Source organism: Aspergillus mulundensis (assembly GCF_003369625.1).
Source record: "Aspergillus mulundensis strain DSM 5745 chromosome Unknown scaffold_0, whole genome shotgun sequence".
Classification (NCBI taxonomy): domain Eukaryota; kingdom Fungi; phylum Ascomycota; class Eurotiomycetes; order Eurotiales; family Aspergillaceae; genus Aspergillus; species Aspergillus mulundensis.
In genome coordinates, this window is record NW_020797888.1 from 1,774,361 (window position 1) to 1,792,548 (window position 18,188).

The following is an 18,188-nucleotide window of genomic DNA, read 5'->3' on the forward strand; positions in this document are numbered from 1 at the left end:
TGGAGAAACAGGTAGAACGATGGAACGATGGTATGATGCAAGTGTCCCACTAACACTTGCTCCTAGATAGGTAATCTAGGAGTATATATGAGTCGCAAAGTTCAACAGGGTCTTGATCTGCCGCATTTAATATTTATCTGATGTCCGCCTTAAATTTAAACCGCTGCAGAGAAAGGAAGCTAAGTCAAACGGCCAGAAAATACACTTGTGGCCCGACCCACTGTGTCTCCGTCTCCTGAATCCTCAGTGCCTCACCTGCATGTCACTCCTGCGCTTGGCTTGACAACACCCTATCTGATTCATTTCTTCCCTTCCCCTTTTCTCTTGTCTTGTATCTTCTTCACATATTGCGTGGTAACTGGTCTCCCAACCTGAGAATATATCTTCGTGTTGCATTCCCTCTTGAACTCAGGCATTTAAACAGGTATGGATACGCTTTTCCCTTTTCACTCTTTATTGCCTGCGCTATGGGTATCTCCAGCTTGACTCCTATTTTTTTTTGCAGTTAACTAGCGAACTTTCTTTTCTTGGTTCTACTACACATTATTCCCTTTTCATATTCTGTTCTGTTGTCGCCTTTTGGAATTACTTGTCGCTGAACGTCTCCCTGCGTATATAGACTTCGACTGCATCGCCAGTACCGGTTCTGATTTCCCATTCGGACGTTGCACCAACAGGCATGGCGAGACAACCTTCTCTAGATTCCGAACGACCCATCATGACTCAATCCGTAAGTCTACTTGCACTATCGGACGTCTGCCATAACACAGTCTAACGCTGTACTATAGAATCGCGCCTCGAAACGATTCTCCACCGTCAGCGGGAGCCCTTCGATTGCCTCAGAACGTACCACAGGGAGCCTCCCCAGCGGAGATCCTAGACACACCGAATACAACAACCTGCGCGAAGGGTTGAACCGCCTGGAAAACAAGCCTCTGAACAAGCAGCGGTTTGTTCCCAGCGCCGAGAAGACCGACAGTCTCAGCAAGCTCGCGCTCGGTGCCAAAGTGGAGCGCGCGCTCGGACGGAGGATGACGGGCCAGGATGCTGTCATGCGGGAGAAGCCTGCGCTGAACGAAAAGGCCGAGCATGCCACTTCATGAACCTTGACGTGCTTCACGGAGATTTTTCGACCTTGGATCTTGAGATACCTCTTCTTTTGTTATTGTCTTGCCCGCTGCGATGCCGTTAGCCTTTCTCTAATCTCGTGCTTTTCTCCTGTCTGTTTTCTTCTGGGGTGGATATTGTGGACGGAATTTGATGTCTGACTCTGACGAGAAGTTTGTGCTTTCATGTCTCTCATACCCCCGTTCTTTCAGCTAATTGTCAAGTTTTACTGCCCTTTCATGATAATGATCTCTGATCAGACTATTGCGGAGAACTTGGGTCATCTAAGTACTATTTAGTCTGCAGGACAGATCTTTGTTATATTTTAAAGATAGAGGCGTGTCCGCATTTCGGAGTGGTACATGTGGATTACTACTATCAGTAAATAATTATGCTCAATTCAGTGTTGTTCGTTAATTTCAAGCTTGAAGCGCATGCCAGTAGGCCCAGTACTCCGTACGGAGGAATCGGATAGCCAATTGGCAGAACCCCGATATAGAAGGCGGTGGGTCGCCACTCACTGTAACACTCGTCACTGTCACCATCACAAGAACCTCTCACTCTTCGCAATTTGACCTGTTCAAGTCCTTCGTGAAGCTGCTTCCTTTCTTCTCTCTATACTCAATTATACTTGCCTACTCTGCCCCATTTGTAAAAGAGCCCTCTACACGTTGTTTTCACCATACCGAGCTTTGATCACTTTCTACATTGGCTTCTCCGTTTGCCTCCCAAGACCTTCCCCGACTTGATTCAAATTAATCGCACAAGAATTTCCTCCGTTCCCACCTTCAAATCACCTCCACATCACCTCTTCAGACGCAATTCGTCTCCCGTTTAGATCTCGGACATTCTCTGTACGAGCCGGCTTCATTCTTTTCAAGAATATTTTTCACTTATTTGAAACTGTGGGTTGCCCGAGGTCTTTTATGTTCCTACCTGGTTTTCGCCCACCCGTGCCTAGCCGCAAACTGTACTGATCCATGCCACTAGTTCAGCGAAGAGCTCAAGCTGCTGTTAGATCCTTTGTCCTCTCTTCGAATTACATAGAGGCTTTTTGATCGCGTCTTTATATCGCCGCTTCCCTCGCTTGCGCCCCGTTAGACTCTCTTCGCGATTTGACCATCAAAAAGTTACCTTCACAACACAATGGCCGACACTCAGATTCCCATCAACGGCACTTACCAAACACAGCCCGCCTACACTGACTCATACAACCATGCGCACACCGCCGTAAACAGCGTTTCTAACTTTCAGCCGGCACAGTCTTCTACTCCTTCCAATGCCCCGTCTAACGACCAGAAAAATGGCATCTCGAAAGACGAGGTTGGATGGTATTTCGTTGAGCAATACTACACCAACATGAGCCGCAGCCCGGATAAGCTGCACCTTTTCTACTCTCGAAGATCTCAGCTTGTCTTCGGCACTGAAGCTGAATCCGTCCCGGTTGCTGTTGGCCAGAAGGTACGCCCATCTCCCTTGCATTTGGATTATGTGTTCGTAACTAATGGTTCTTTCTATCCTTCAGGCTATCCAAGAAAAAATCAAACAGCTTGACTTCCAAGACTGCAAAGTCCGTGTTCTAAACGTTGACGCCCAGGCCTCTTTCGAGAATATCCTCATCTCCGTCATCGGCGAGATCTCCAACAAGCAGGAGCCCTCTCGCAAGTTTGTGCAAACCTTCGTCTTGGCCGAGCAACCCAATGGCTACTATGTTCTCAATGATGTCTTCAGATATTTGGTCGATGAAGAGGAGGTCGCCGAGGACGCCGCTCCTTCTAGTGACGCCGCGGAGGAGCCGGAGCTCCAAGCCCCCGTACAGACTGCGGCGGAACCTTCTACCGAAACCGAGGAGTCGAAGGTGGACAGCGAGGAGGCCGTCGCTAAAGTGGATGAGAAGCTTGAAACCGCCGAGGAGGCGGAGCAGGAAGCCCCGGCTGCTGAACTCGCTCCTCAAACCAATGGAACCGAACAGCCCGAACCTGCTCCCGAAACCGCAGAGGAACCTGCCCCCGTGGCTGAAGCCGAACCAGAGAAGCCAGTGAGCCCCGAACCAACTCCCGCTCCGGCTGTCGAGAAAGAAACACCTGCAACGGAGGCAGCTCCTCCTGCCAAGGCGGCACCCAAGACTTGGGCCAGCATCGCCTCCAAAGTTGGTGCCGCAGCCCCTGTCGTTCCTGCTATCCCTGCTGCCCGAGTGAAGCCCGCTCCTGCGGCTGTTACCGCGCCCCAGCCTGCCGCCACTGCTCCAGCTGCCGCTCCATCTGCTGCCCCTGCTGCTGAGAGTGTTCCCAGCCAGCCATCCTCCACTGACGGCTCCGGCTGGCAAACCGCTGGCCACGATCATAAGAAATCTCAGGCTCGCACGGGAGACAACCTGACTGTTCTTGGCTACATTAAGAATGTCACTGAGAAGGTCAATGCGGACTTACTCAAAGAGACGCTTGAGCGGTTCGGCAAGCTCACTCACTTTGATGTGAGTCGCCAGAAGGTATCTTCATCATCTTTTCCCCCATCTACTTGTCAACGATGACATTTACTAACTACCCTTTCCAGAACTGTGCGTTTATTGAATTCGCTGATCGTGCTGGCTACAATGCCGCTGTTGCTGCGAACCCTCATCAGATTGGAACCGAGCAGGTCAAGGTTGAGGAGCGCCGACCTCGTGGAAACGTCTACGGTGGAAATGCCAACTACGGACCCGGTCGCGGTGGTACTGGCCGTGGCCGCGGCGATCGTGCGGGCAGCCAGGGTCGGGGTGGCTTTCAGCGCGAGGGACGTGGAGGCTTTGCCCCTCGAGGCCGCGGCGGAAACGCCAACGCCAAGCCCCGAAACCAAGGCCAGACTGCTTGAATATCCTTTCAGAGGGGTGTAATAACGAGGCCGCTCTCAATGACGCTGTCTCCCTTCGTACCTCAGTCTTCTGACATAACCTTTCACCCTGGTTCGACGGCATACGCGGGTTCTCATTCGAAGTTCGTCCTTGATCCAGGGCATGTATTACTGCCCCGATTTACTGATAATGACATGTGTTATGCGACCCTACCCCCATCACCATGCATTTAGCGGTTGGAAAAGTCTCATACTCATTTCCATTTCTCCTTGAGGGTTTGTTTGGCTGGTATTTCATGACGTTTTGCTGTATTTGTTGTCATGACCTTTCTTCCCACTCTTAGCATAGCGAGCTCTAGGCCCGTATTGTTAATACCTTTTTCTTTCTTGCTGCTTGGGATTCTGCCTAGCATACTTTCCTTGCTTTTTATTTTGAGGATGGTATTTAGATGTTGTGTTTCCATCTACGTATTTGAACATGGGTTGATCTGGCCATCCCTTAGGGAGATTGCCGCCCTCTCAGAGCCTGCTTAGAGATAGCCAGGTGCAGGAAAAGGACTGGAGGCATCAATATGAAATAAATATTAAATGAACATCTGCGGGCTACAGATTGAACGGTGTCAGTAGACTTGGATACAATGCAGCACCTGGGTATTCTTATGTGATAACAGCGCGGTCAATGGGAAGGAAGTGAGAACAGGCTGAGCCCGAGCCTCGAGATTTGCCTTCCTTGGTCCCTTTCAATTGACGGACTACCATTTGCCTACAACCTCCAGGCTCCAGAGAACAGAATGTGCCTAGCGATCGCTGTTGCTAGTTGCTACTACAGTACTGGTTAAGGGAGATGTGGAGGGCCTGGAGACTGTGGGAGAGCATCGCACCGCGCAGCAGCCCGGGCAACGAATCTTACAGTACATGGACAGAGATTTTAGATCGATGATTGGACCCGCGGCCATCTAGTGGAGCGGAACGTTCTAGATTGAGCGCCTGAGGAACGAGGCAAAATTGTTTCCGATGTACAGAGTAAGCCTTAAGGACAAAAGCGAATAGAATTTGTTTGATTGTTGCTTAAAATTTCTATTGACGGGGAGAAGAGTGTAAGCCAAAGGGGCGAAGTGAGGCAAACCAGGAGGAATTCCACTGGTGATTGGCAGGCGAGGCTGAAAACAGAGGCTGGAAGGCGCTGGAAGTGAAGGGGCGGAGAAGGTGTGGAAGTTGCTGGATCATCGTGGAAAGTTTGGTCTGTGTGGCCCAGAGAAACATTAAGTCGGCCGCTTCACCTCATTTTTTTCTTTCATTCATTCATCTATTCTCCTCTCATCCTCTCTGCTTAAATACTTTCCTCTTTCTCTCGCTCCTCCACTCTCCATCATCTCTTGCCTGTGTGGCCTACTTTTCCCTCATTCCTCCACCCCTCCCCTCTGTTTCCGTAAGTATTATATCGCTTCAGTTCAACAATTCCCCGCCTCAGGTCTCAGGGCTTTCGCTCTAGAATATACACTCCTTTTTGGTTACTTCTGCCGGCGGAGAGCTCGAGACAAGCTTGAAGAATATCTACATTTGGCACTAATTGTCCTCTGGACATGCGTAACTGGAAAACCAAGCTAACACTCAACTTTCTCGCAGATCATAACCTTTCACAATGTCTGAGACCTTCGAGTTCCAGGCTGAGATTTCTCAGCTCCTTTCGCTGATCATCAACACTGTCTACTCCAACAAGGAGATCTTCCTGCGAGAAATCATCTCCAACGCCTCCGATGCCCTCGACAAGATTCGCTATGAGTCTCTGTCTGACCCCTCCAAGCTCGACTCGGGCAAGGACCTCCGCATCGACATCATCCCCGATGCCGAGAACAAGACCCTCACTCTCCGTGACACCGGTATTGGTATGACCAAGGCTGTGAGTTCCCCCGAATCATTCAGATAGGGAGGAATTTGTGACTAACACTGTCATCAGGACCTCATCAACAACCTTGGTACCATTGCTCGCTCAGGCACTAAGCAGTTCATGGAGGCTCTCTCCGCCGGTGCTGATATTTCCATGATTGGTCAGTTCGGTGTCGGTTTCTACTCTGCTTACCTCGTTGCCGACCGCGTGACCGTCATCTCTAAGCACAATGATGACGAGCAGTACATCTGGGAGTCTTCCGCCGGTGGTACTTTCACTCTCACCCAGGACACCGAGGGTGAGCCTCTTGGCCGCGGTACCAAGATGATCTTTCACCTCAAGGATGAGCAGACCGAGTACCTCCAGGAGAGCCGTATCAAGGAGGTTGTTCGCAAGCACTCTGAGTTCATCTCTTACCCCATCTACCTTCACGTCCTGAAGGAGACCGAGAAGGAAGTCCCTGATGAGGAGGCTGAGACCAAGGAAGAGGAGGGTGATGAGAAGAAGCCCAAGATTGAGGAGGTCGACGAGGATGAGGAGAAGAAGGAGAAGAAGACCAAGACCATCAAGGAGTCCAAGATCGAAGAGGAGGAGCTCAACAAGACCAAGCCTATCTGGACCCGCAACCCTGCCGACATCACCGAGGAGGAGTACGCTGCCTTCTACAAGTCCCTCTCCAACGACTGGGAGGACCACCTCGCTGTCAAGCACTTCTCAGTCGAGGGTCAACTCGAGTTCCGTGCCATCCTCTACGTTCCCAAGCGTGCTCCCTTCGACCTCTTTGAGACTAAGAAGACCAAGAACAACATCAAACTCTACGTTCGCCGAGTTTTTATCACTGACGATGCCACCGACCTCATCCCCGAATGGCTAAGCTTCGTCAAGGGTGTTGTCGACTCCGAGGATCTTCCTCTCAACCTGTCTCGTGAGACCCTGCAGCAGAACAAGATCATGAAGGTTATCAAGAAGAACATTGTCAAGAAGACTCTTGAGCTCTTCACCGAGATTGCTGAGGACCGCGAGCAGTTCGACAAGTTCTACAGCGCTTTCGCCAAGAACATCAAGCTTGGTATCCACGAGGATGCTCAGAACCGCAACACCCTCGCCAAGCTCCTCCGCTACCAGTCGACCAAGTCCGGTGACGAGAACACCTCCCTCACTGACTACGTCACTCGCATGAAGGAGCACCAGAAGCAGATCTACTACATCACTGGTGAGTCCATCAAGGCTGTCGCGAAGTCGCCCTTCCTGGACAGCCTGAAGCAGAAGGACTTCGAGGTTCTGTTCCTCGTTGACCCCATCGACGAGTACGCCTTCACCCAGCTAAAGGAGTTCGATGGCAAGAAGCTCGTCGACATCACCAAGGACTTCGAGCTCGAGGAGACCGAGGAGGAGAAGGCTGAGCGTGAGAAGGAGGAGAAGGAGTTCGAGGACCTTGCCAAGAGCCTCAAGAACATCCTCGGCGACAAGGTCGAGAAGGTTGTTGTCTCGCACAAGCTTATCGGCTCCCCTTGCGCCATCCGTACCGGCCAGTTCGGTTGGTCCGCTAACATGGAGCGTATCATGAAAGCCCAGGCCCTCCGTGACACCTCCATGAGCTCTTACATGTCCTCCAAGAAGACCTTCGAGATTTCTCCCAAGTCTTCCATCATCAAGGAGCTCAAGAAAAAGGTCGAGGCTGATGGTGAAAGCGACCGCACTGTCAAGTCCATCACCCAGCTCCTCTATGAGACCTCTCTGCTCGTCTCCGGCTTCACCATTGATGAGCCCGCTAGCTTCGCTGAGCGCATCCACAAGCTCGTATCCCTTGGTCTGAACATCGACGAGGAGGCTGAGCCCGAGGCTGCCAGCACCGAGGAGACTCCCGCTGCCGCCACAACTGGCGAGAGCGCCATGGAGGAGGTTGACTAGATCAAACGATCAAGGGAAAACAACAAAAAGCAAAACGAATATTCTGTCTTCTTACGACACTGAACCGCTTCGGCTTACTTTTTAATTGATGGAATGGCAGAAGGTGATGTCTTTTATGTTATCAACGACGATGTCAATCTCGTGGCGTTTTGAGCGTTTTCATTTATTAAACCAATACAATACGGTCTGGTTCTTCCATTTAATCCTTCTTCCACTTTCGCCGTAGAGGAATTTGTGCCTGCGCCGTACTCCAGTCTCGGGTGCTCCATAATCTTGAGGACATCTCTCTCCTTCACCTCTCCAGAAAATCCCCGAGGTAAGCCGGGGCTGTGGAGCAGAGGCCTACAATGTCATAAGCAAATACCCTAAGTCACGCAGCCCAGAAAAACTTGGTTTTGAGAATCAGAAGGGAATATACTTAGAAATGCGCTTCAGCTCATGAATATCCGGAATCTTCCTGAGCTGAAACATCCTCTAACATACGAAAACTACTGGACTCTCGATTGCAGCTATACAAGATGATAACATGTCCTATCCCTTGAAAACCTCCCAGCACTTCGTAGTGTATCGCAGTTCAAAGGCAAGCGCATCCATCATAACCCCAAACTCCAAATTCAGCTGAAATTCCAATGACATCTAGCCTTTCCAAACTTCATTTAGATTCGCATCACCGATCTTCAAATTGGTATTTTATATATGGGTGCAGATCCTTGCTGAGGTAGGAGGAGGAATAGGGAAATGAGAACGCCGGTTATGAAGTAGAGAACTTGAAGATGCATGGTATCATGTCATGCCCACCACTATCACACGCCAGCCGAGGAAGATTGGTAAATAGCGTAAGTGAGAGATTATAGCAAGATATTCGTGAGGATATTGATCCGTGATCATGATGATGTGGTGTCTTGAAGGACTAGGATGAGGGTTGCATGAAAAGTGAACCATCAGGGCCGATGGCCGCGGACAGATTCGCATTTTGTCTCTTTTTGAAATGACCTAGTCACTGGTGCAATTACCAGTCGAAGCGCCATTCTGGGAAACTCCGCGAAGACAAGCCCCAGGTCTTTGCGAGCCAGATAGCGAGTCCTCCAACAACGCCGAAACTACCCACGATCTGAACAATCGCCCAGCCTCGTTGCTTCAGATCATCAGACCACCGAACGACGCCGAGAGGATCGAGAGAGCTGATATTGGTGAAGTGATATTCAAGTCTCCGCCCGTTTTGGGTCTGGACGAGAAGACTACCATTCTGCTTGTCGGGTGACGCATTGAGTTCGGAGAATCCGGGCGATTGCGTGACTGGAACAAGAGAACCATCCACAACACACTCCCCCAGTCGCTCAGTCAACCAAACAGCTCGTTCGCCCCTTGCTAATACTGCATATCGTTCTCGTTCATTCTGGAGACTTTGTTGCAAGTCTGATGCCCACTTCGCCAATTGTATTCGAGCACGCTTCTCCTCTTGTCTTGAATAATCAGATACCCGGGCCATTGCGTAACTCGGGGCTAGGCCATACGGGCTGGATGAGAACGATAGAGCATTGTCTTGTAAGGGATTGTGTCGGCGGTGCATGATATCCCTTTGTCGTTGTGCGAGCTTCTTGGCAGCAGAATGTCGAATCCACGTCAGAGTCTCGCGGTCGAACAGGGTTTGAACTAAGGACAACAGTTCGGAGTCAACCAGTGGCTCTATGTAGTCCGGGCTCATCAATGTGCTGGCATCCATGATGGAGTCGTCATTCGATTTGGCAGATGAAACTGCGAAAGGGGGTTCATTGAGATCCGAGGAGGCGTCAAGGAGGAAAGGTTTTACAGAAGCTGCCCGAGCTTTCTCGTTGAAATCGTCTTTAAGACTTATAATTTGATCTTGTGTCAATAGGTCTGACTTGGCTATGAGTGGTACCACATTGGTCCAGGCACTGAGCTTGCTGATGCACTCTATGTCGGTAACAAGCTTGTCTGTTGACCGTGAGCGGGTGAAAATATATAGTTCGATGCGATGTACGTACCCTGAGATATTAGGTATAGGATAGCGTCCACCTGCGACCCTCCATTACCAGCGAGCATGTTCCGAAAATCGGCATTCGAAAAATCAAGTGCCGACGTAGCACGAAGGAGCTGCTGGCGAATGTATCGGATAACGGCATCGAGCTGCCCTATTTGACTCAATCGGTTCCCTGGGGTATCGACGAAGCAAATATTGCGCTCGAGGACAAGCTCGCCTGAGCTTTTCCGTCTTCGGAGAACTCGAGAGTCTTCCAGGTCCGACCACCAAGTAGGATAAGGTTTTGAACTAGCATATATCTCAGAGATGAGTGCAGGAGACTGGGCTGACCGAGAAGCAGTATGTGGGGTTTGCTCATGACGCAAAAGGGACAGTGAATGGGAAGGTTCGTCAAACAGGTCAACATGCACAATATCATCACAAATCTGCACTATTGACTTGATGAGGGATGTTTTGCCTGACCCTTGAACGTGTTAGCTAAAGAAATTCAACGCTACTACTGAGGAGACACATACCAGATGCTCCAGCGACAAGTAATTTCACCCTGCCAAAAGCTCTCCCTTTTTCTGTAAAGGGCCTCCGGCTAGGTATCGTGATACTCGGCATGATGAGCTGGGACGTTGAGTCAGAGCTTGGATTGAGTGTCGGTCTCGAATCATCATCTTCGTCACCGGAAGCAACAGCCTGACTAAGGTCATCCGTTATAGAGATCTCGTCGAGATGTCTCGTAGACTGGTTAGTGATGGATTTGGGACTGCTTGGGAGCGATGAGTGGTCAACGGAGTTCAAGAAGTTCAGCGGGGTCAAGGGCCGGGGCGACGTCAGATTCGACGAATGTAGTGGTGGTTCCAGCCTATTGGTATGCGTAGAATCATAGTCTTTTAGTGTCGTATCCTGTTGAGCGTTCGAAATAGCATCGTCCGCTTCCTCCAAGTTGATCTTCCATTGTTGGGGAGGCGCGGGGGAAGCTGGGATAGGCACCGGCTTGCTGACAGACGAGGTGTCGAGGTCCGGTGGGAGGGCAGCTACACTCGAGGTCATGGAAGTTGTTTCGTCGAAGCTCTGTACGCCATACATACTATTCCTCAAGTTCTCAGGTTCTACTGGGGACTCGTGCTCGCAATCATCGGGGCGCTGACTGCGGGCCAGGAAGAAGGTGGAGGGAGTGGCACTGCGGGGATCGATCCACTGCTGTTGTTCAAGCGACGACTTGCGAGATCGCGGGGATGCGACCTCTGGAACAGGCGGTCTCATGGTGACGCGAAGACTGTAACCGCGGACGTTGAACAGAGAAAGCAAACATTGAAGAGATGAAGTTGGTGATAAGCTAAACATGGCTTTGTCTGGTGTTGTCAGATTGGGTCACGTTGACCCCTCTCCAGCCCGCTCGAAACCCCGCATCTTACAGTCACGGCAATACGCATACTAGGACCATGTTCCAGTGGTGTGGGCTGATAGTCCCAAACACCGCACTGAACTTATGGTTTCCATCTAGCATTCCCGCCGAGCTGCTAGCTATATATGTACTCCGGAGTAGCCTATGGCCGGAAAATCATGGATGATTTCCCGCCCGGCCGTCCTAGTGTACTCCGGAGTCGTTGCTGCCGGCGCTTCAAGGCTCAAGCCGACAGTCGACTAGCTACTGCTAGGCACGCTGCATAACACTCTCAGTGGCTGGTTCATGTAAAATCAGCTCTGGCGCAGTAGCAAATGAACATTGAGATTCCCTCAAGCCGACTCTAAGATGCTGGTGCTAGCAAAAATTTTAATCACGCCAAGGCTATTATTGCATGCGTCCGCGGTGGCTCATGGCCCATGGCCACTATACCCTTCTGGACATCAGCCTGGCATGAATGGCCTACATTAATCTTAGTACCCTACTCCGTATGTCGGGCCTTGTCCGTCAGGGTTACGTAAATAGAAATGATCGTCCAGTAGGAACTATTCCGTACATATAGCAAGCAAAGAATGCGATCATACTACGTAGTCTGTCCATGGTCTGTACAGAAAGGTAGGCACTCGGTAGGAATTCACGGACGTGGCCCGGTGTAGCATCGGGCTTGCGGGCTCCTCCAGGCCATACAGAGGGTTTGGGGAGGGACCAGAAGTCCAGAGAGTTTGGTCCACGGTCCCTGGGCCGGCAAGTGCGACTGAGAGAGCTCCTAAGTACGGTAGTCTTAACCCAAGTCGAGACTCTAGTCCGCTGATGGTAGTCTACAACGACGTGGGTTCCAGTACTTTCCCGAGTGCAGCGCAGCCGATTAAACCAATTAGCGCAGCTGCCGCATTGAAAACCGCCCTAGAAGGTTCTTGAGGCCTTCGCATGTGAGCTCGTACCCTCTTCTATCTACAGAGTACAAGTTGTTGCCAGCCGACCCTGTTTGAATTGCCTCAAGCTCGATTTGCCGCTGCAGTTGAGCCAAATTACACCCGGCCGACCAGACCCATCGAGGTCCATGGGTGGAGAGAAAACGGTGGTGCGGCGGAAATTCAGGACAATACGGTAGTCAAGAGTGCTCTTATGATATCAATTCGTACTTTTCGCTTGGTACTTGTAGTCAATCTGTATGTGCGTAACAGGGTAGGATTCCAGAATCCAGACATTATAGAGTCACAGATCGAGATCACGATCTATCCCGGTCGAAAAGCGGCCACTGTAGGCGCAGTCGCAGAGAGACTCGCTCTTGAACCGGGCGCTCTCCATCTCGTGTCCCACTCCGACTGACTTTGACCTCCCACTCTCAGTCTAGTCCAATCTTCCCCACGCTTTATCTCTTCGTCCTTTCCGCCAGGCCGTCTTGTCTCATATTCTCGCGGGTTTATGACTTCTCCCAGCCTGCCTTCGATTCTTCTTTCACCTGTTGAATGTCTGTTTGCCTACCCGCCATGATCGCCTGCTTCACTTGAGCCTTCCCTGACTTCGCTCACTTTTTCACCATCTTTTACTGAGTACCAGGGAGGTTGTCTTGTGTTTTGACTTTCCGGTCCTTTTCTCCGCCGTTGGCCGCGATCGTTAAACTCTTGCTCGGTTCCCGTTTACACTACAGTTTTTGATCTGACTTCATCACTGTAGCCCAAGAGTACAACAGCAGCGTTGACACCCAGGGCAAGTCCTCGCACTAGAACCTTTTTGCCATGGAGCAACATCCTTCATCAATGTCCTGGTCGGACATGCCTCAGCCCGCCGAAGATGAGTTCAGCAGTTTCCTCGAATTCGGTTTCCCGGATCTAGAGGGGCAGCACGGACCGACAGATCACATCCCTTCTCGCTCTGTCGCCCACCAAGTCGCTGGAATGGCCACCTCGACCGCTCCGCCCCAGCAACAACAGGTGGTATGCCTGGATTCTGATGGTGTCACCGATCAATCGCAATCGTACACCCGCATGCTAGGCGATTTCTCCGTCGAGATCGCTAGCCACGGGCAACAGGGAATACCACATAGCTCGTCATACTCAAATGGCCCAATGACACCGGCATTCTATACCCAAAAACCCCAGATGTTTCACTCTGCTCAAATTCAGCAACAGGCGCAGCCGCAATCCTCCCAGCCTTATATTCCGCAGGGTCAAATGATAATTCCGCCCACCCCCAACAGCATTGAACTTCATGGCAATGCAGCGCCCTATCCGCAGCGCGTCGGTGATAATCCGGAAATTTACGATCGATATTCTCGAATGATGGAGGAACAGGTATGATCCGAATTTAATTTCCCAGTCAGTACTTGTCCGGGCTGGACTTGCGCCGCTAATGCGCTCACCGTCTTCTTCTAGGCTCTTTATACCCCCCTTGTTTCTCCAGCGATGACTCCCTTAGAATCTCAATTCAGACAGCCAGAATACACTATTCCCGGTGAATACTTCAGTCCGCTTAGTTCGCCAGCGATCGAGGCTCAACACACCAACAATCCGAACGGGTTTCCTATCCATTCTGGTCCCCTAACAGAAGTTAATTTCGTACCCTCGCCTATTGACAATAGTTTTCCTCTATCGTCTGCCCCATCCTCTCCGGGTCTGACACGGAAAAACCGGCGACGGCCGTCAGTTGCCGGCAAGTCTTTCCAGTCTCGGGCTAGGAAACAGCAATCTCCATCAGTTCGACCTATGGTGCGGACGAAATCTCGCTTGACGGACGAGGTTATGAGTACCCTTACAGAAGGCCAAGTTAACCCTACTTCGCATCCCCTAAACGGTACTGTGTCACATTTCGGCAGTGCGGAGAGCTCGGGCCAGGATTCAGTATCCCCAGAGCCACTCTCTGAACCATTGATGCCACCACCAGCATTACCACCCGCTCGGAGGTCACCTGCAATTGCTCCGCAAACTCAGCAACAGCCAAACCCTAGCGAACCTGCGACGCCCGCCATGTTAATGCGTATGCAGCGATCACCGCACGCTCGGTCTGCCCCAGATCATAATTTGACTCCTACTCAACAACCGATGGCCCAACCACAGGACGAGGTGATGGAGGATGTCGTACTTCCGGAGGCAGCCAATCCGCAAGCCCATCTTTTCAGGCCACAGGTGGCTCGCATAGATACGGCTATGCCGACAAGCACCTCATCTCCTAACATGCCGGTCAACGCCACGACGCACCCAGACACTCATTCCGCCTCGCTTTCTGAGAGTAATCACGCGTCGGTCGCTCCGAGCCCGCGTTCTGTTGCTATGCCGTCTCCCAGTGGTCCCGCTCCCAGGAAATCTGACACGCCGAAGCTAGGTCCCATGGGCAGGAAGCGACAGAGTCTTAGTTCCTCGCATCCCAGTCCTAGCTTGCGGCCTAAAATCAGTCCCAATATTCAACCACTGGTTTCCGGCGATACATCAGCCGCATATCTAGCCGGTTTAAAATCCAACTATCAACAAATCCTGGAGGGAACGCTCCTTCCTGGCGTCTCATACCCGGAAACCTTGGCCGAGAACCTAAGCTCAAAGCGAACAAATCACAAGCTTGCAGAGCAGGGGCGACGGAATCGCATAAACACTGCTCTTAAAGAGATCGAAGCTCTCATTCCGGCAGCTTACGTTCAGATGAAACTCAATAAGGAAGCAGCGACATGCAATGGAAAGACCGAGAAGGAGAAAGAAAAGGCCGGTAACCAGCAAATTAGCAAAGCGAGCACCGTGGAGATGGCTATTGACTATATTAAATCGCTCCAGGCGGAGCTCGGTGCGACGAAGACAAAACTCGCAGCCGCCGAGGCTAAGCTGGGCACGAGCGAGACGATCAGAGAGACTGATGGAAGTAATGGTGTACAAACCGGAGAGAAACAACCAGGCGAATCCAATGCGGTCAACCAAAGTTCTGAGCTGAACCACTCTCAGTCCTCAACTATCGAAGGACCTTGATGACAGCTAGTCGTATCCGTTTATGTCTCCTACGTGGTGCTTTTCGTCGGTTACGCCACATGTTTACAAGTCACGGTTTGAACGGGATGCGCAGGAGTGACAAAAGTGAAGTAGGGTAGGAACCCATGTACTATGAGACAGCTCTGATTTAATTTTGACCTATCTGGTCCGGTCTGGGGACTTTTCTGATGTTTTTGTTGATTCCCCTTCTGTTATTGTTTCGGTTTTCAAGGGACGTCCTCCGTACGTCGGTGTTAATGGTGTAGTCATGTATCCGCTTTTCTCCGTTTCTCATTTCCCGATTATACGGTTATACCACACTGAATATAGTGATGCATTTGCAAGCCAAGATAATGAATTATAGTCATGCATAAACAAACTGGCCTTTCCTTCTCTTCCCCTTGTATACCTATATTGAATCTTAACAAGTCCTAGCCGGAACTCACGCAGGATCGACAGAGTAATCCTCAGTGACCAGTTTGAATGGTCCGGTAGTCGCGATTATCAATTAGCACCGCCCTTGTCAAGGGAAATTTAAGATGTACAGGACTTTTGAATATCATCACTTGTTACGCCATGCCAAATCCCAGGAGGACATGTATGCCAAACTCAATAATCCCGCATCACCGCGACCATATCATCTAACCGGGAGACTTCCCCAAGCAACAACGCCTCCTTGGCCCTCCATTCACGCAGCTTCTCAAGCTCTCCTTCCGAAAGATACAGTTCCTCGTTCCCCTTGACGTCGCTGCGCTCCGTCTTTTCAAGAAAGTCCTTTAGCCGGCCGCGCTCGAAGTTTAACCGATGAAGACACCGTGACATCGACTTATATGTATCCTGTAGCATGCTGTCGCGAATGCGGTCAGGGTCATAGTACCAGAGATAGATGGTGCGCGAGGGCTGGCGCTGCGCGTCACGGGGGACTTCTTGGAGGTCGACGAAGCCGCCTGTTTGCATTGATGCGAGGACTTGACGTAGATCCTTGAAGGGAAGGAGACTGATTTCCTGCAGGCGTTTTTCGTCGAGTTTCCCCTTCGCCTGCAGGACGCGGAGCACGCGGAGGGCGACATCGCCGTATCGGGCTTCCACAATGCGCTCGAGTTCGAGGTGGCGAAGTTTGCGGGCTAGGTGACGGAATTCAATGGTCCAGTGGATTATGCCGCCGTTGAGGCGTTTGGAGGTGAGGTTGAGTGGAGGTTGGGCGAGGAGACAGAGATGTTGGTCTATTTCGAAGGTTCTGTTACCGTTGGTTCCGTTCTCGTCGTTGTCGTCGTCGTCATTAATTGCGTCGTCGAGTGAGCGTTTACCGAGTCTGTTGGTAGAGGTGTTTATTGGCGCGAGGGACCCTACGAGGTCTAGGTAGTGGTCGATGTCTTGGGCGAGAGCGCTGAGGGGTATGGCAACCGAGTATTGTTCGCCTTCTTCACCCTCGCGGGGAATTTCGGAGGTATCCCTACATCTGCTAGTTTGATACTCGATGCGACGGAGGAGGTAGTCGTAGATTTGTGCCGTTTCCGAGGGAGCGTCGCGCTCAGCTAGTTCAAGGAAACGTCGGTTTCGGAGCGCGACATCCAGCTTTTCGTAGTTCACGCGAACCGTTATTGAAGACTGGCGTGCCTATGGTTAGTTTTGAAATATATATAGCCGCTTGGACGAGAAGGAGAACGTACATCCATGGGGACCTCATCATCGGCCCATTCATCTTCTTCCTCTCCGTCTCCGACGTCCTCATAGTCAAATAGTTCACGGTTATTATCGGCGTCGGCTGAACCTCCACTAGCGCGGTTGCGATTGACTCCCCGTGGCACTCCATTGACAAGGTGTCCACGCGTGAGGTCTCCATCAAGTCTTTCCCGGAGCATGTTCTCCGTCTTCTCCAACACGTATTCTTCGAGTCTTTTCCCCTTCATGCTTTGCGCAGAATCCCCTAATCTGATTTGACGTTCAATGTTGAGGATATTATCAGCATTGCTTTGAAAATGGGCTTCTCGGACTCGGACAATGTATCCATGTCCCGCAAGTGCTTTAAGTGTCGGATGAAGGGCTGATTGTTCCAGAACATATTCACCGTTCGTCCCGTTCGTTTCGATGTCTTCTCCGGGTAAATCCACCTCTTCATTGTGGGCGCCATTGGTATTCGGCGCCTCCGGCCGTAGGTCCGGCAGCGTGTCAAGATCGCTTACTTGCGCGTGGCCGAGGTACATGATAGTCGACATGACGGTTGCGGCGTATTTTCCCAGTCGATCCTCCACAAGCTCCAAGATCTTTCCCGAGCGGACAAGGTAGTATGCCGCCTGCATATTGGCGCTATAGTAAGTAACGCCGCCTTCTTCAATGGCGGTATAGAAGTATACAAGATGGTGCTGGATCATAGCAACGAGGGCAGCGCGTAACCGGTTTTCAGACAGGCGGGTATACCCCAATAATCGCGGCAGGGTAAGGCGTTCGTAGCGATGCAAGGTCGAAAATATGCGCTGAAATTTCCAAGTAGTTGATGGTCAGCGACGCTGTCGTCCTACTATACTCAAGAATTGGGTCACTGAAGACGAAAGACAAACATACCCCGAAGAGCTCGCCGAAGTTATCTTCAACCATGAGCATACAGAGCTCTGCCGCATACTGTGGTCCCCATCGTTAGCGACTGCGCAAGATGTTGATATTCGAACTGCGTGTTTTCGCATACTTGGGAAGCCATTTTTGAGTCTTCTAGAGAATCCACCTGCTTCAATTCTCTAGAAGGAGTACGATGGTCACCGCGAGGATATCATGAGGGAGTATAGTGGAGTAATCCGCTGAAGCCATAAGACTTTCCTGGTCGCAACTCAGTTTCATGTCCGTCACTCTGCTGCATTGTCTTTTTTTCTCTTATCGCGATGGCCCTCAGCCTCACGTGCTGCTATTAGTCACTCAAGATCACATGACGAGCATTGCCGGTTCCGCCCGCCTTTGCAATTCTAACCAATCAAAGAGCGAGTAATCACAACGCCGGCATCAACTTGAAGCTTTTCAGACGTCGTCAAACCACCAGCCAACAGAGAGCCGTCTTCTCCCCTCCTCCTCCTTCACACCACCTCTCAATTGCTGTCGAGCACTCGCCAGCTACCT

The 18,188-nt window shown here is 51.1% G+C and overlaps 6 protein-coding genes across 6 annotated transcripts; 4 read left to right on the forward strand and 2 right to left on the reverse strand.

Annotated features, from left to right (window-relative positions):
- Nucleotides 1-718: 718 nt before the first annotated feature.
- On the forward strand, nucleotides 719-1,103 carry DSM5745_00513 (uncharacterized protein; the record flags this gene model as incomplete). Its single annotated transcript, XM_026742529.1, has 2 exons — nucleotides 719-730; nucleotides 789-1,103. 2 exons carry the CDS (start codon nucleotides 719-721, stop codon nucleotides 1,101-1,103), a joined length of 327 nt encoding a protein of 108 aa, XP_026608374.1.
- Nucleotides 1,104-2,253: 1,150 nt separating this feature from the next.
- DSM5745_00514 (NTF2 and RRM domain protein) lies at nucleotides 2,254-3,957 on the forward strand (the record flags this gene model as incomplete). The annotated part of the gene is made up of 3 exons (XM_026742530.1): nucleotides 2,254-2,568; nucleotides 2,633-3,580; nucleotides 3,661-3,957. 3 exons carry the CDS (start codon nucleotides 2,254-2,256, stop codon nucleotides 3,955-3,957), a joined length of 1,560 nt encoding a protein of 519 aa, XP_026608375.1.
- A 1,621-nt stretch (nucleotides 3,958-5,578) lies between these two features.
- hsp90 (chaperone Hsp90) lies at nucleotides 5,579-7,735 on the forward strand (the record flags this gene model as incomplete). Its single annotated transcript, XM_026742531.1, has 2 exons — nucleotides 5,579-5,836; nucleotides 5,894-7,735. The coding sequence occupies 2 exons, from the start codon at nucleotides 5,579-5,581 to the stop codon at nucleotides 7,733-7,735; spliced, it is 2,100 nt and encodes a 699-aa protein (XP_026608376.1).
- A 1,009-nt stretch (nucleotides 7,736-8,744) lies between these two features.
- Nucleotides 8,745-10,991, reverse strand: DSM5745_00516 (uncharacterized protein; the record flags this gene model as incomplete). Its single annotated transcript, XM_026742532.1, has 3 exons — nucleotides 8,745-9,691; nucleotides 9,742-10,200; nucleotides 10,253-10,991. 3 exons carry the CDS (start codon nucleotides 10,989-10,991, stop codon nucleotides 8,745-8,747), a joined length of 2,145 nt encoding a protein of 714 aa, XP_026608377.1.
- A 1,902-nt stretch (nucleotides 10,992-12,893) lies between these two features.
- Nucleotides 12,894-15,083, forward strand: DSM5745_00517 (phosphate-sensing transcription factor PHO4; the record flags this gene model as incomplete). Its single annotated transcript, XM_026742533.1, has 2 exons — nucleotides 12,894-13,427; nucleotides 13,509-15,083. 2 exons carry the CDS (start codon nucleotides 12,894-12,896, stop codon nucleotides 15,081-15,083), a joined length of 2,109 nt encoding a protein of 702 aa, XP_026608378.1.
- A 609-nt stretch (nucleotides 15,084-15,692) lies between these two features.
- DSM5745_00518 (putative DNA directed RNA polymerase III subunit Rpc82) lies at nucleotides 15,693-17,778 on the reverse strand (the record flags this gene model as incomplete). The annotated part of the gene is made up of 4 exons (XM_026742534.1): nucleotides 15,693-16,700; nucleotides 16,754-17,557; nucleotides 17,646-17,702; nucleotides 17,767-17,778. 4 exons carry the CDS (start codon nucleotides 17,776-17,778, stop codon nucleotides 15,693-15,695), a joined length of 1,881 nt encoding a protein of 626 aa, XP_026608379.1.
- Nucleotides 17,779-18,188: the final 410 nt, after the last annotated feature.